At 36.5% G+C, this 14,197-nt stretch overlaps 1 protein-coding gene across 2 annotated transcripts in view; it reads left to right on the top strand.

Moving 5' to 3' along the window:
* The window catches only part of SPRED1 (sprouty related EVH1 domain containing 1), a 58,588-nt gene that overhangs the window by 26,027 nt on the left and 18,364 nt on the right, over window positions 1-14,197 (top strand). The window contains exons 1-2 of one of the 2 annotated variants that reach the window (XM_023928351.2): window positions 5,320-5,564; window positions 8,374-8,548. In XM_023928351.2, the coding sequence (XP_023784119.1) occupies window positions 8,405-8,548 (144 nt within the window). In that variant the 5' untranslated portion in view covers window positions 5,320-5,564; window positions 8,374-8,404. Of the gene's footprint in view, window positions 1-5,319; window positions 5,565-8,373; window positions 8,549-14,197 lie in introns of those variants that run through there. The other variant, XM_086892113.1, reaches the window with a different exon arrangement.

Here is a 14,197-nt window from a genome sequence, read left to right as displayed (position 1 = left end):
AAGTATAACGGCTTTGTCCGTTTTTTTTGCTATGTAAGTTCTTAGGTGGAGGAAAATAATAGCTACCTGAGCATTTGTGGAGTACTATTCCTAAATAAAATGAGCAGTGGAATAATATGTACACAGGTACTTGTTTGAAAATAACATATTTAGAACAGTCTGTTGTACCTTAGGGTAGCTAAAATTGTTTATAGAAAGTGTGTTAGTTACCTTCATCTTATTTTAGCGGTCAGAAACTTTATTACACAGTGGCTTGTTGATGAATGTATTCGCATCTGTTAACAGGGTTTCCAGTCCTGCCATCCATAACCTCAGTGGCTAGATGACCAGCTTTGACAATGAGTGTGATCTAATTGCACTTGCATACTTCATACTTGGCCTTTGTGAGCATATAAGACTGGAGGAAAATGGCTGTGCAAGAAGAGAGAATTCTGCCCTTTTCAGATACGAATATTACCTAAAATCTTTCCATAAATTTTTGTCCTAAACTGCAGTAATCATTGTCATTCCCAGTAAAATGAAAAGCGCAACTGAATCTATGAACTTCATTTAAAAAAATAAAAATAAAAATCTAGACTGAATGGTGTTGTCTGAGAAAATTTACTGGAAGTGTCAAGTTGTCTTAGTTTCAGTGGAACCTGCCCTAGGCTGCAGACTTGTGTTTGTCCTAAGTTTGCTGAAGAGCTCAAGAAACTGAAAAGCTTGTGTTCCATCATTTCTTTAGATGTTTCTTTGTTTTTGCAAGGTTGGAAAGAACCTTGAAAAGTAACTTTTTCTCACTTAAAAAAACCCAAATGAAACCTCTTTCTCTTGTTTCATTTGTGGCTCTTCCATCTTTCTCTACACGTTTCCATCTTAAGCAAATCAGAATTAATACATGGTATCAGTGTCCAACAGCTTGGTCAGAAACAAGTAATTATTTCACAGACTTAAGAGGGTACAAACAGTTCTATGAATGGAATGGAGAGATTCCTTTGGATCTTCAGCTGTTCAGAGGTAAAGAAGAAGCAAAATCTTTAAGAATATATGCAGAGAAGGGAAGAGAGGCTAAAACAGAAGGTGAATATTTCTGGAGTTATGGCTGTCAGCTCTTAAAAATGAGGCAAATTTAGGGTTGTTGGAAGAAACCTGTTAAACTTGGAGGGTACATGAGTACTAGGATCTGACCACTTAATACCAAGTTTTACCCATCAGCCTTTACTGGATGGAATTTAGTCTGGAAGTCCTTGGTACCAGCACTTCTCTGTTGTGAACAGGCAGCTGTGGAAGTGGTCAAAAAGCATCTTCCATGTCCAGCCTATCTCATAAACTACTACAAAGTGGAATTACATCCAGTGTGCTATTTATTTAGTTCTGCTACATGTGACCAAAACCTGTAGAGCCAGTTTTAAATGTTACTTTGATTATTTTTAATTTTTGTGGGGAAGGATTGAAAGGAAAATAAGTTTGTTTGGATTTTTTATTTGATTGTGTATTTTATATTAGATGCCATATTCTAAATAATATGCCTTGACCAGATGGTGTTACAGAGCTCTTTCTATTATGAAAATTTAGGCCTTCAGAAGGCAGTTTCTTTAAAAGGAGTAGAATCCAAGTGTGTGTTGTGATCTCCTTTAGTGTGATAAAATATTACTTCATTTAACCAGCCCTCATGGATGACATACAGAAGTAATAGAAACTAGCTACAATTACCAAACAAAAGATGCTGGGGAACAGGGCTGAAGTGTTTTTTATACAAATGTCACTGCATACTTTGTGTAATTTTGATGGTTTTCAAATCTTAACAGCTTCTCCATTCTACATATGCTTTTGTGCTTTGCAAAGGAGCTTACAGCAGCAGCCATTCTTCCTTGCAGCACTGGTTACTTTACATGGGCATAAATCTTAAGTTGTCTGTATTCAAATAGGAACACTAGAAACCCATCCCTACTTTTTAATTTTTTTATAATTATTCTTACGTTGTGCCCAGGAGAACACTTCATGAGAGCAATACAGTATTTTGACTTTTGTTCCTTTGTGTCTCATTTTCCCTTTTGAATTGTAGGTGTGCTGTTAAACAACTTCTCAACTTCTTAGGTTTTATGAGCCTCTTCTACTAAATAATAATGGTAATCATGTATTTTTGGCTCTTTCAGGATACCAGTTATCCCTTCATTACATGATACTGTTTACCATGTAGCTTTTTCCTTTTGCCATTTTGTGTTCAAGCCATTTTGCTTGGTAGCTCAGGTTTCTATAAATAGATTTTCTTCTTATTGTTTTATTTTGTATTGTTGGTTTTTTGGTGTTCGTTATTAGAGCAGAAATGTTCCATTCAGGTTTTTTGACAAAATCCAAAGCTCTTGTTTAAATCAGTATGGTTACCAATATCCCAAATATATCAGCATTTGTCTGTAGTTCCTCCTGGAAATCCAGGTCTTTTCTTGCTAAACTCCTCACAGAAATAAACTTCCTAGGCATAGTACCTAGTTCCTAGGCCATGTACATTTGCTGTTTATTGTGAGGAATACCTCTTGACTCTTTTTAAAGGAAAAAATCTGACAAATCTTGCATTCTCCCAGTGTAAGAGTTTGGTGTATATTCTGATTCGTTGATATAAATTCGAGAGGAGACAGGTAGCAGTCATGTTAAGCAGAGCCTCATTTAGTAGCTGTTATTATGGCAATATCCTCTTCATTAAAAAATAGTAAGATATGCTGTCATACATTTTCTTGATGGAAATTATGTCTTCTTTAGCACTTGTGCTACATTTGCATTTCCTTCTGTTTTAGGTAAGTCATTAGTATTTTGTGCCAGTAGCACTCATTCTCTAAACCTTTACTAACAAAGGATTTATAATATCAGCAGTGTACCAATAAGGTCATGTGGTTGGTGACATTATTTTTCTTTCTACATTGAGTCAATACTCAAAAATGCTGTCTGCAAATAAAACAGACTTTAGCTTAGTGGTCTGACAGTACCTTTTGGTACGTGACATGTATGTACTCATGAGGACTTCTCTAGCAGGGAATCATAAAGTCTTCTGCTAAGCTGTTTGGATAATAAGAGCCTTTAAAAGCCAAGTGTGGTTCATGTATGCTCTTTTGGTAAGGCTACAAACACAAAAGTATATCGCACCAAAATTGGAGGGAGCAAAGTATGTGTGTAAAGTACCAGTCAAAGGTAAAGATCCTTGATCCATGACCATTTCACATTTGGAGACCAGCCTGGAGCTGTTACTTGGGTGCCAGCAAAGGTAGTTTAATTTCATGGCAGAGTGTGTCACGATTTTTCAGAACGCCTTTTTTTTCCCCTTAGCCTTGTCAGAAGTGTTTAAATAGCAGTTTTCACAGTGATAACTCTTGCTTCAAAGTATCATGAATTCTTACAAATTAACCCATGTATTTATGGATTATATTTACAAAGTTGTATTTCATTGAAATTGCTGTGCTTTGAAATATGCTATTAAGGAGAAGAAAGAGTAATTGAGATTGGAAGGCATTTCTGAATGTCATCTTCCCTGCTGCTCAAGGATGGATCACCTAAATCAGCTCACTGAGGACTGTGTCTAGATGGCTTTTGAAACTCTCCAAGGATGGAGACTCCACAACTTCTTTGGATAATCTGTGTCAGTACCCTCACAGTGAAAAAGTGGTTGCTGATGTTCAGTTGGAAGTTCCTGTGTTTCAGCTTGTGTCCGATGTCTCTGGTGCTCTCACTGGACACCACTGAAAAGAGCCTCTGTCTATCCTCTTTGCACCCTTGAGCTATTTGTATACACCAAGAAAACACCCATGAGTCTTTTCTTCTCCTGGCCAAGCAGTCCCAGATCCCTCAGCCTTCCCTCATATGATGAATGCTTCAATCTCTTAATGATTTTTCTTGCACTCTGCTGGACCCACTCCTGGAGCTCCGCGTCTCTTGTGTACTGGGAAGCCCAACACTGGACAAACTCTCCAGATGTGGCCTCAGTAGGGCTGAGTAGAGACAGAGGATCAGCTTTTGTGACCTGCTGGCAACGCTGTTAGCCTCCTTTGTCCCAAGGGCATGTTTGTGTCCATATGAAACTCGAGGTCCTGCAGATCCTCTTTGACAGAAGTTATAATTCTAAATATTTTTACCAAAGTTGAAAGAGTCAGTTTCTCCTATGGTTCAGTTTATAATTCCACTTGCAGATTCAGGTTTATTGATGGTAATCGTAGTAGCAGTATAGTATTCAAAAAACCAATTAGCAATTACAGTACAATTGTTTTAAGCAACATTCCTGAAATCACTTTTGTTTTTCAGTCCTATATTAAAATAGAAATGTGCAAAATGCAGTACAAGAATGGTAATGTTTAATGTGAAGTAGGAGAGGGAAAATTTGCATACTCTTGCAACTAGGTTAAAATACATGTATAGCAACAAGATAGCTGCCTCGCCTCTATCCCAAACGTCTCTTCCCCTTTTTCTGTGGGAAAAGTATTTTTGCAGAAAATTCCAAATATTTGTTCTCTTTTGCTTGGCTAATGTAATTAAAGGACAAATGTAAGAACATTTGTTATCTTTATTGTCTTGATATTAAATGTAAGAAACACCCCAAATTATCAAAGTAATTTATTTTTCATAAAAAAAAGGAAAATAATCATGGTGATGAAGTTGTGTTCCTTCCCCAGTGACCAGAAGCAGGCTTGTTCCTTAGTTTTCAAGCTGAAGGTCCCAGCCTGTCTTGGCCAGTGGCATGCTTCCTGAGCTTGCGTAACAGTTTGGTGATCCAGCTCATAAGTCAGCTTGGGCCCAAGAGCATTACAGTGATATAAACACACAGCTTTTGGAGGGAGGAGAGAGCCTTTAAAACTTCTTGTCAGATTTTAATGCTTCATACTCTTATAATGCCTGCTGCTGGCAGGCAGGGACTGTAGGTCATATCTTTCCAGTCCACTTATGGTTTATAACCCTGTCATTTTGCCCCAGATGCTTTCTTAGGCTGCTTAATGCACCCCACTTCAGATTTTGATTTTGGTGTAAGAATAATCTTCATTTGATTGTAATTTTAGAATTAAACTTCACATAGCATATTTATTATGCTATCTTAAAATGGTTTGGTTTCAGGTTTACTAGGTATATCACTCAGATACACGCTGTACTCCTCAGTAAGTCTTCACTGCTAGAGGGGAAAAAACAGTGTAGATAGCTTTTTTTTTTCTCTCATTCTCCTTTATTCCAATTTATAATTCCCTTTAATCACATAAGAATACCATATTCTTAGCTCCCACCTGAGGCACTCAGATGTTAGAGAGATCCGTTTCTTTAGTTGTTAAGAACTGATCTTGGATTCCAGTGTTCGTTGTCCCCAGTCTCACTGGTCCTCAGCAGTGACTTTAAGAAAGCAGCACGTTCCTTTGGCCAGAATACCATTTCCTTTAAACCTTGCTCTGCCTCAAGAGTTTCCAGTGGCCACAACCAAAACCAGGGAGTACAGCTACTCAGTACAGTAGCTTTGGACCTGTTGTTGCAATGCTGCTCTTCATGCTCCATTTCACATGCTTGTGGTAGCTCTGGGAAAAGGCTCTGTAAGAGCAATGCTCAGCTGATCACCCTGTTTGGTTGGTTTTTCTTTTGTTAAGGTATTCCAGATAGAGCTGCTAATCATGCAAGAGTAGGTAAAAGCCTTAGGTTGTGTAAGGAAGACACTTGGAGCCTTGTCTGCCTTTTTTCCTGCTGCTAAGGCACACCAGCAGTTTTAACAATTTGTTCTAAGGTTCCCAATAGAAAATGGGGCTATAATGCTTACAGATACAAGACTTCCAAGTGCTTTCATAGTGCCAGTGGTGTGACAGGCAGATCCTGTTTTGTTTATACAGGATTTTGGAAATGGGAACCATCCATAGGTCCTGCCACTGCATTTTGGTTAGTTGCAAACCAGCTTGTATTGCTAAAAATAGCTATTGTTACCAATTACGAGTCCCATTCAGATATTAAAAAAAATTTTTAAACAGCCACCAACAGAAACAAAAAACTGATAATCTCTTTGTAGACTTGGGCATTGTTACATTTACAGAATTTGTCTAGTTAATCTACAGGGTGGTTTTATGGAAAAACGGGCTTGTTTCAGTTTAAGAGATGGTCCATTAAATATTACCTTTTGAGGAATTTTATTTTGCACTAATATAGTGGATTTGATAATAGTTTCTAAAATATTTGAAAGGATAAATGTTTAAAACACTCATTTAGAATATATGGAAAGCAAATCACAAGATTGTTAACTAGACCAGAGTAGGCATCTCAGTATAGGATAGGGAAAAAAACCCCAACATTGACAGAGAATTCTATTGCATGGAAGAGCTTAAGCCTCTGTCTTTGTTTCTTCTTAGCAGTTCTTGGAAAGAAAATGGATGTGAAGTGTGAACTTTCATTTTCATAAAAAATTAGTGTTGTAGTTGGTTTCTCATGTAGCCGAAGGGAAGTTCTCTTTAACTGAACTCTTGCTGCAATCGATTGATATACGAATAAAAGCTCTAATGTTCAGATTTATGACCAGATTTATAGAGTGAATAACTTAAAAGCTTAATTTGTGGTTCACTTAAATCAAGAATAGCAAAGACAGTTTTTTAGGCTTAATCAGTTGTTGCATCTTATTTCTTACTGGTTTAGAGGAGAGTCCTAGTGTCCTTAGTTTCTGTCAGAAGAGGTTCTTCTGAAAGTAATGAGATGGAAGACTACTTGTGCATGAAGTGTACGACTGCAGTCTGACCTTAGCTCCGAGTGAAACACAGTGATGGAGACCACTGATCAGTAATATTATGAAGCATCAAGATGTAGCCAGTTTTATTTGCAGATATTAGAATTACAATAGATGTGTACAATGAAGGACTGGAATTTTCTTTATTGTATTTGTCTGCTGTGTTTGAGTACTTAACTAAAAAATGTTGGTAAAGAAACGGTGAGCAACACTGAACCATCATTTTAACTGTGAGATTTAGAGAGAGGAGGGGCCTTTGCTCAGAGGTAGCAAACAAAATTCAGTTACCTATAAGCTAAAAATTTATAGTCTTGTAGAATTTTCTATTTTACAAACTGTTATCTATTTGAGCTTTAGATGCTTGCAGCAAAATTCTTTATATATGTGTGTATCTATGTATATCTATATATATCTATATATATATATACACACACAAGTGAATCATATTTGTGAATCATACGTGTGTGTGAGAATGTAATATATTAATTACGCAAAAAAGCCTACCTTTCTTATTTTTGGGATTTTGGGGGGAGGGGTGTTGTAAGTAAAGAAGTGATTTTTTAAAAGTGCAACAGCTTGGTGAATAGTTTTATCTCAAATACATAAGGAACACTTTGATCTCTTCTAATATTTCCTCTTCAGCCCTTAAATTTGACATCACTGGTGCTAAGTGGCGTAAGTACGTAAACCCTCAATCAAGAATATGTTACAAAAAGATAACACCTTATTTTAAGGTGTTGAAATGTTCAATCGTCAACTGCTACATTCATCCAGTAAACTGTACTTCAAATGTAGCATCTTATAACATCTTGGCAATCACTGGGGTTTTCCAAGTGGTGTAGTGGCAAATTCATAACCAAAACTAGAAATTTTCATTTAATTTCGAAGAAAAAACTAAGCAGAGAGAGGGAAATGACGAAAACCTCTTTTTCCAATACTCTGGAATTTGGCTTTTAAGTAATGACATGATAATAATTTGTTTATTTTATAAAAGTACTAAATTATGGAGAAAGATGTTAGATTGTAAAATGCAAGTAGTACTACATGCAATGCAAATACAGGAGAGAAGAGGCAAGTAGACACTGCAATTACGGATTTTAAGTAGTTGTAACTGGTTCTGTTTTCAAGCCCCACAGTGTGTATCCTGACCTACCCTTGAGAAGGACGGGCTATGTGCATGGGGAGGAGGGATGGATGAAGGGAAGCAGGGTTTCTGGCTAGAAGCCTGTTCTTGTTTATATTTCAGTGACAGAAGGCCTGACCTCTTTCTGTTTTCTTGTTCTCTTTTCTGTGCAATTTCATGGTGGCTGACTAGCTTCACGATTAGTCTAAAATAAATCAGGAGTTGATTCTTACTCTCTTTCCAGCCCTCTAGCTAGATCATGGAGTGTAAAGATTTTAGAAGAATATGAATTTTGATTTGGCAACTGTATTATCTGATTAAGCCCCTTTACAAAAAATCACGAGCTCTGAGAAGGCCTAATGAAGGCATAAAAATACAGAGGAACATTTTTTAGAGGGTGGTCTTAAATTCTTTTCTTCTAGGTGATATTTGTGGAAAGACTGTTAATTATTGTGATCTTAGTTGTGGGTTTGTTGGTTTTGTTTTGTTTTTTACTAAAAACAAAAAGTTGTTTATGGAAAACTAATTTCTTCTTTTGCTTCTCTTTCAGTAATAGTTATGCACGAGTGCGAGCTGTGGTGATGACCCGGGATGACTCAAGTGGTGGATGGTTACCACTTGGAGGGGGTGGACTAAGCTGTGTCACAGTCTTCAAAGTCATTCCCCAGGAAGAGAATAGCTGTGCTGATTTTCTTATCCATGGAGAACGACTCAGGGATAAAACGGTAACAATTTGTATCTATTTAATGATAATATTAAAACTGTATGTGACATGCTTATGTAGACAAAGTAAATTTAAAGTCTCAGTCTAATGCTGTTGCTGAACTTTTCTGTATCAATGATTGTGGACCAGAAGAACCAGTTACTTGTTTGAAATGTAATACCCTGCTTTTATAGAATCAAGCACATGGATTTTTTAGAAACTCTATGCATTTTGGGAAAAATTTTGCTATTAATTTTTCTTCCAATGAAAGATTAGAGTTTCTATACCAGTGATAATGCATTTAGGAGTAGTGTTGGAAATGAGAACTTTATTAAGAACATGAAATCAGGTGGAATTCCTCAGTAGTGATTTGGTTAGCTGTGGAATATGGCTATGGCAAGAAGCAGCCATTTTCCATGAGAGCTACTTCATATTGAAAGACGGACTGAAGCTGACAGGTCCAAGAATTGACCTGGCTTGATGAACACATAACCACTATTCATTCATCAGCTACCTTACATAAAACGCTGGTAATAAACATCTCTTAAGAAGCATCATGAAAATCAGCCTCAGAAAAGGAATGGTGCAGGATCTCAGCCATTTCTACATGCAGACCTAAGGAAGACAGAATGGGCTTACTAAGGATTGCTTGGTTACTTGTGCGGCAAACAGATTTCTGGGTGGGTGTGTCTCACTGTGGAAAGAGAAGTGGAGGAGGCACAAAAGCTCCATCTTAATGACTTTTATTAAGAATATATTCTTTTCTGCAAATAAACTTTGACTCCTCTGTAAGCTTAAAAGATAGAATTTCTTCTTACACTGTACTGCTGACCCTTCTTCAAGCACAACAGTTTGTCCCCTGAGGCAGGACTGCGGAGTTCTCTGCCTTGACTGTGACTACTGTAGGAAGAAAGCATATAAATAGAAATTCTGCTGACTCAGTTGTTTCTGAGGGGCGTAGCGCTATTAGCAGAGAACCCTGTGTTCCCGCACAGCTACGTGCACCTGCAGTTCCTTCCTCACTTTGCAGTAGTTCCCTCTAGAACTTTTTTTAGCCTTGCTGAGGCTCTTTTTGAGAAGCTTAATTGCATTTAGAGATACTTGATATTTTTTTCTTAACTCTTAATACTTGGAATATTCACAGCTTGCCTTAAAAATAAGAAAATGCTCCAAACTAGAGACTGGTTTAATAGTGTGTCTGCATGCATATAAAGATGTCCAGCCATCAGTGTCCTGATCTGTTTGCAGTGTCCTCTCTCCCGTTTCCTCTAGGCAAGACTTGTTTTGGTTCCACTTCTGGTAGAAGGTTTTATATATATGTTTCTCCTCCTCTTCCTGTCTAAAATCAAGCTCATGTCAGCATGAATATGTTTTCCAAACCTTTATTGTCTTGAACAGTTTGTTTTATTTTAGGGTTTTTTTTGTGTGTGTCCCATCCTGTGTCCATCTGTCTTCCTTGTACTTGCCCTCAAAAGGTGACCTAACTAGTCTGTCAGTAATTGTAATGATTGTCTGATTGTAATCTTGATGAAGTTATGGGAAGTTGCTGTTAGAAGTCAGCCCCTCAAAAACACAGTATAAAAGGTGGAATAAGTGCAGCTAGGACAAACATCTCTCCTGTGTATATTAAATAAATCTCAGGGAACTAAGAAATATAGATTTAGGGTGTGGAGAAGAACACTGGAGAATCAGTAATTCTTTGATAACTGAATGAAAGATCACTGCGTATTCATATATTTCTACAGACTTCAGATAATGCAATTATAAGCAACAGCTAATGTGTAATGAATTAACAACCAAGTTGTATGATATGCAACAAGACCCCACTTGGCACAGAAGCAACAAAATCCTGCACCAAGATGTGCAATGACAAAATTAGGTCATAACACTTACTTAGAAGGGCAGAAGATAGCAGACACTGAAAGAGAAATCTGTTGGACACGTCACTGATTCTAAAACTGTTCTGATCATTATGCTTTCAGTATGGTTAATGGTTTTACATTCATTCTTAGGATATTCTTGTGGATTCACAGTTCAAGCACAAATTTTAACCCTTTTTTTTATGAAGCCAAACTTTTGGTGTTTTAGTCCAAATAGAAGTGACAGGTGACTATTATATTTCACAATAATTCGAATTTCATAATAATTATATATTTTATTTTTTATTAAAAAGTAAAGTAAAAGTGGAAGCCAATGTATTTGCTATTGAGTGGATACCAAATACTTTGATCATCTTCGGATTTTTCAGAAGTGTTATGCTGAATCTACTGTTTCTGTGCACCAACTTCCCTCTAGTCTCGTTTTAGAATGCCCTCAGTAAATCTCAATGCCTGAATAATCTTCGAAGTTAGTAGTATGCTGTTTAGTTGGCTGCTCTTCCATCGTATTTGAAAAGAGAGTGTAACAGAATTTTTTTAAAAAACTTCCCAAACAGTTTCTAACATTTCAGTTACTCAGACTTTGAGTACGTGTATCTTCAGAAATATTTAATTAATAATCTACTGTAATATCTAAAAGTCACTTGGACCACAGTTTCCAGTTTACTAACTTTTTTGCAAAGTACACACAGCTGTTTCTGAAAATACTTCTGTGGATTGAGAGAGAAAGTCATCTTTACAAATGAATTTCCCCACATTCTTTAAAGTCACATTACACATTGCTAAAATACCTTCCTAATCAAGATTATATCTCGATTTTCTCTGGCCAGTAAGTCTCTTCTTTTGTGAACTGGCTTAGCTTCCAGAAAATGTACCGAAATTCCATAATCCTGGAAACTTAAAGTGTGGAACTTGGAACGCTTTTCTGTGATGTGGGGAAGCATTGGTTTTGAAAAAGTTTAGAAAGTAAATGGAGTTCAGATCTATAGCTTTTCTGTAAGATAAATGGGAATCATAATCCAAATATAACTGGTTAACCAATGTGTCAGTAGAAAGGTGGAATTCTCTCCAAAGCAGCTGGAAATCCATAGGTGAGGTATTTGATGGAGGTATCTTCAGGTGCTTCTTAAATGGTTATACTGAAGAGGAATTAATCAGCTTTAATTGCTACTTCTGACACTACATGCAGTTCTATTCCAGTGTTCCAGATCTTTCCATGTATTTTATAGGCTATGGAGGCATTTAAATACAACTACAGACTTCAATCTGTAAGTCAGCTGTAGAAATAAATACTCCAGAAAGAAAATCAAAATACTGAAGATCCTTGTTGGAGAGGGCTTGTGTTGTTTTTACACCTGAGAGGCAGGTTGCTGTCAGCCCTTTTGTGAACCAGCTTCAGACTACACGTAGAACTTCCAAAATGTTTGTGTGGTGCAGAGGTGTTTAAAACATCCTTTGGCATTCACAAAAAGCATCCTAATTATCTGAGAAGAAAATCAAAGTGGTGGCACCATTGAATTAATTTGAGAGAGAATGCTCCCTGCTAATTTGCTCAGGTTATTTAGATTTGTCTTGGAATTTAAGGGTATTTCATGAAGACTTTTCACATAATTACACTTTTCCCCCTTTATTATAATCACCTTCCTAGATCAGGCTCCAGCTGGTCTGCTTGGAACAATTGTACTCCCGTGTAACCTGGTCAGGTCTGCTGTTCTCTCTGTGTTCACAGCAGCTGTCTTCTATCTTGATAGAGCTAGTGCTAAACACCTATTAGGCTCAAACTTACTGGTTTTAGGCTTTGGTGAATTTTACCTTCTTGAATGAAAAGTCTGATAGACTACTCTGGTTTATTTTCTTCTCCAGACTTTTGCCATGCAAGTTTTTATCAAAGGAGAAAAAAAAATATTACTAGTATCTTTTAGATACTAATTGTGTAACGGGAGAGACACAAAGCTAAAACTGAATATAAACACCATTCTCTTCTAAAAAATCTGCTGTTTACAAACTTAAATATTTATTTTTATAATTGTCTTTAAAGTTTGAGGAAAGATTGATTCTGATGGCCTATAGTACAGCCCTTACATCATCTTCTCTTTTGAACTGAATCAAAAGTGCGCATAAAATAATTATATCATATGGTTACTGTGGCACTGGTTTCATATACTCTGTAGCATGAATTTACTCAGGCTGTGCTGCCTGTTCCCAAGAGTAATGCAGAAAAGGCATTCTAAAACTATGTGCTTATTTATGTTTGTAGATTTGGGTTGGGAATGAGAAACAGTGAAGCTATCTATCCTACATGCGCTCTTGTATGTTTTGAAAGTACAGCTAGAAACCAGTAAAATAGTATCCAGTATCTCAAAATGTTCAATTATTAGGTCTGTTAAGATAGAATTTTATATCAAATGCAAAAGGTTGTTTTTTTTCTTTTTTTTCTGAAATAAGCTCTAAATAATGATGTAATGTCTTAAATGCTCATTTTATTTCTGCTTAAAAATATTAGGGTTTTAAGTGCTGAAGTAGAAAATTTCTGACTCTGAAGATTGAGCTTGTCTACATAAGCCAGATAGATTTTTATTGTTTTTAAAGCATTTAGTTTTTAAAGGTGAGAAAAGAAACATAAAGCAAACAAGTATTTTTGAGTAGCAATTAATTCATTAGTGTTATGCTCAATGACATCTAGATATTAAAAGGATTCTTTTCATTAAATAATAGGAGACATAAAGCCCTACTTATGCTCTGAGAATTTAAATTTTGGTCATGTGCATCTGGTTTTCTTCTGTCTTGAGCCTGATGATTCTGCAACATTTTCCATTATGTGCCAAGGTAGATGTTTCATACTTGCATGGAAGTCTTATATAAAGTCTCCAAATGAAGAAAACCTTCACAACAGTAACCTATGGGGTGTTTTTTGAAATGAAAGTTAAGCTATAGGCACTTTATTTACAATTTTTCAGATCTTTTCTGTGCATATCACTGGAGATCTTGGGGAAGGTCTACTTGAAAAGGTTTGTGAGTGCATATTTTGGGTAACCATGTGGGAGAGTATATGATCTTCACCTATGATATGGAGAGTTCTGAACCATAGCAAAGTGCACTAAAAAATAAATGGAATTTCAAAATATATCTGCATTGAAAAAGCTTGGTTTCCATTTCCAGGCCTTGGAGAATACGTGTATGAGGATACTTCCTCCCCAGCCCCCATGATAGTTCGCATGCTTGAGCATCAGGAAGCCTTTGGCACAATTAGGTTTTACAATTTAAAAATTCACTATTGCTGCAAAGCATAGAAGTGTTTCAGCGAGAGAAAAGAGAGAAAAATTCTTCTGGGGATGGTTGGTATGTTTTTTTATTTGATTTAGATTTTTTGTATTTCTGGATATAACAAATACTATTGAAGGGCTGGATGTTTATAAATTTCTGTTCCACTGCTAATTGAGATCTACAGCGTTTCAGTTTTCTCTCAGGTGGGGCAGACAAGTCTTTATAGCAAGTCTTGCTTGTACAGATTCTTATATCTGATAACATACACAGTTTTGATGCAACATACTTTTCCCTTTTCAATGCCCTTTCACTTATATCTTCTGTGTTGTGGTCTGTTTTCATACAGGTTTAGATGGCAAAAAATCAGTGTCACCCCCTCAAATGTTGTTTCCTTGAATCAAGTTGAAAACAATTAGTGTTGGATGGGATGTTTACCTGTTTTGTTAATCATAGCTTGTTATAAGAAATGTGAGGGTTGGAAGTGGGGGTAAGTGCTTCTTGGGCCGGAGGGAGTTGGTTTGTGGATTTTC

Source organism: Cyanistes caeruleus, chromosome 6 (genome assembly GCF_971803275.1).
Source record: "Cyanistes caeruleus chromosome 6, bCyaCae1.hap1.1, whole genome shotgun sequence".
Lineage (NCBI taxonomy): Eukaryota > Metazoa > Chordata > Aves > Passeriformes > Paridae > Cyanistes > Cyanistes caeruleus.
This window is presented reverse-complemented; position numbering and strand designations above follow the sequence as displayed.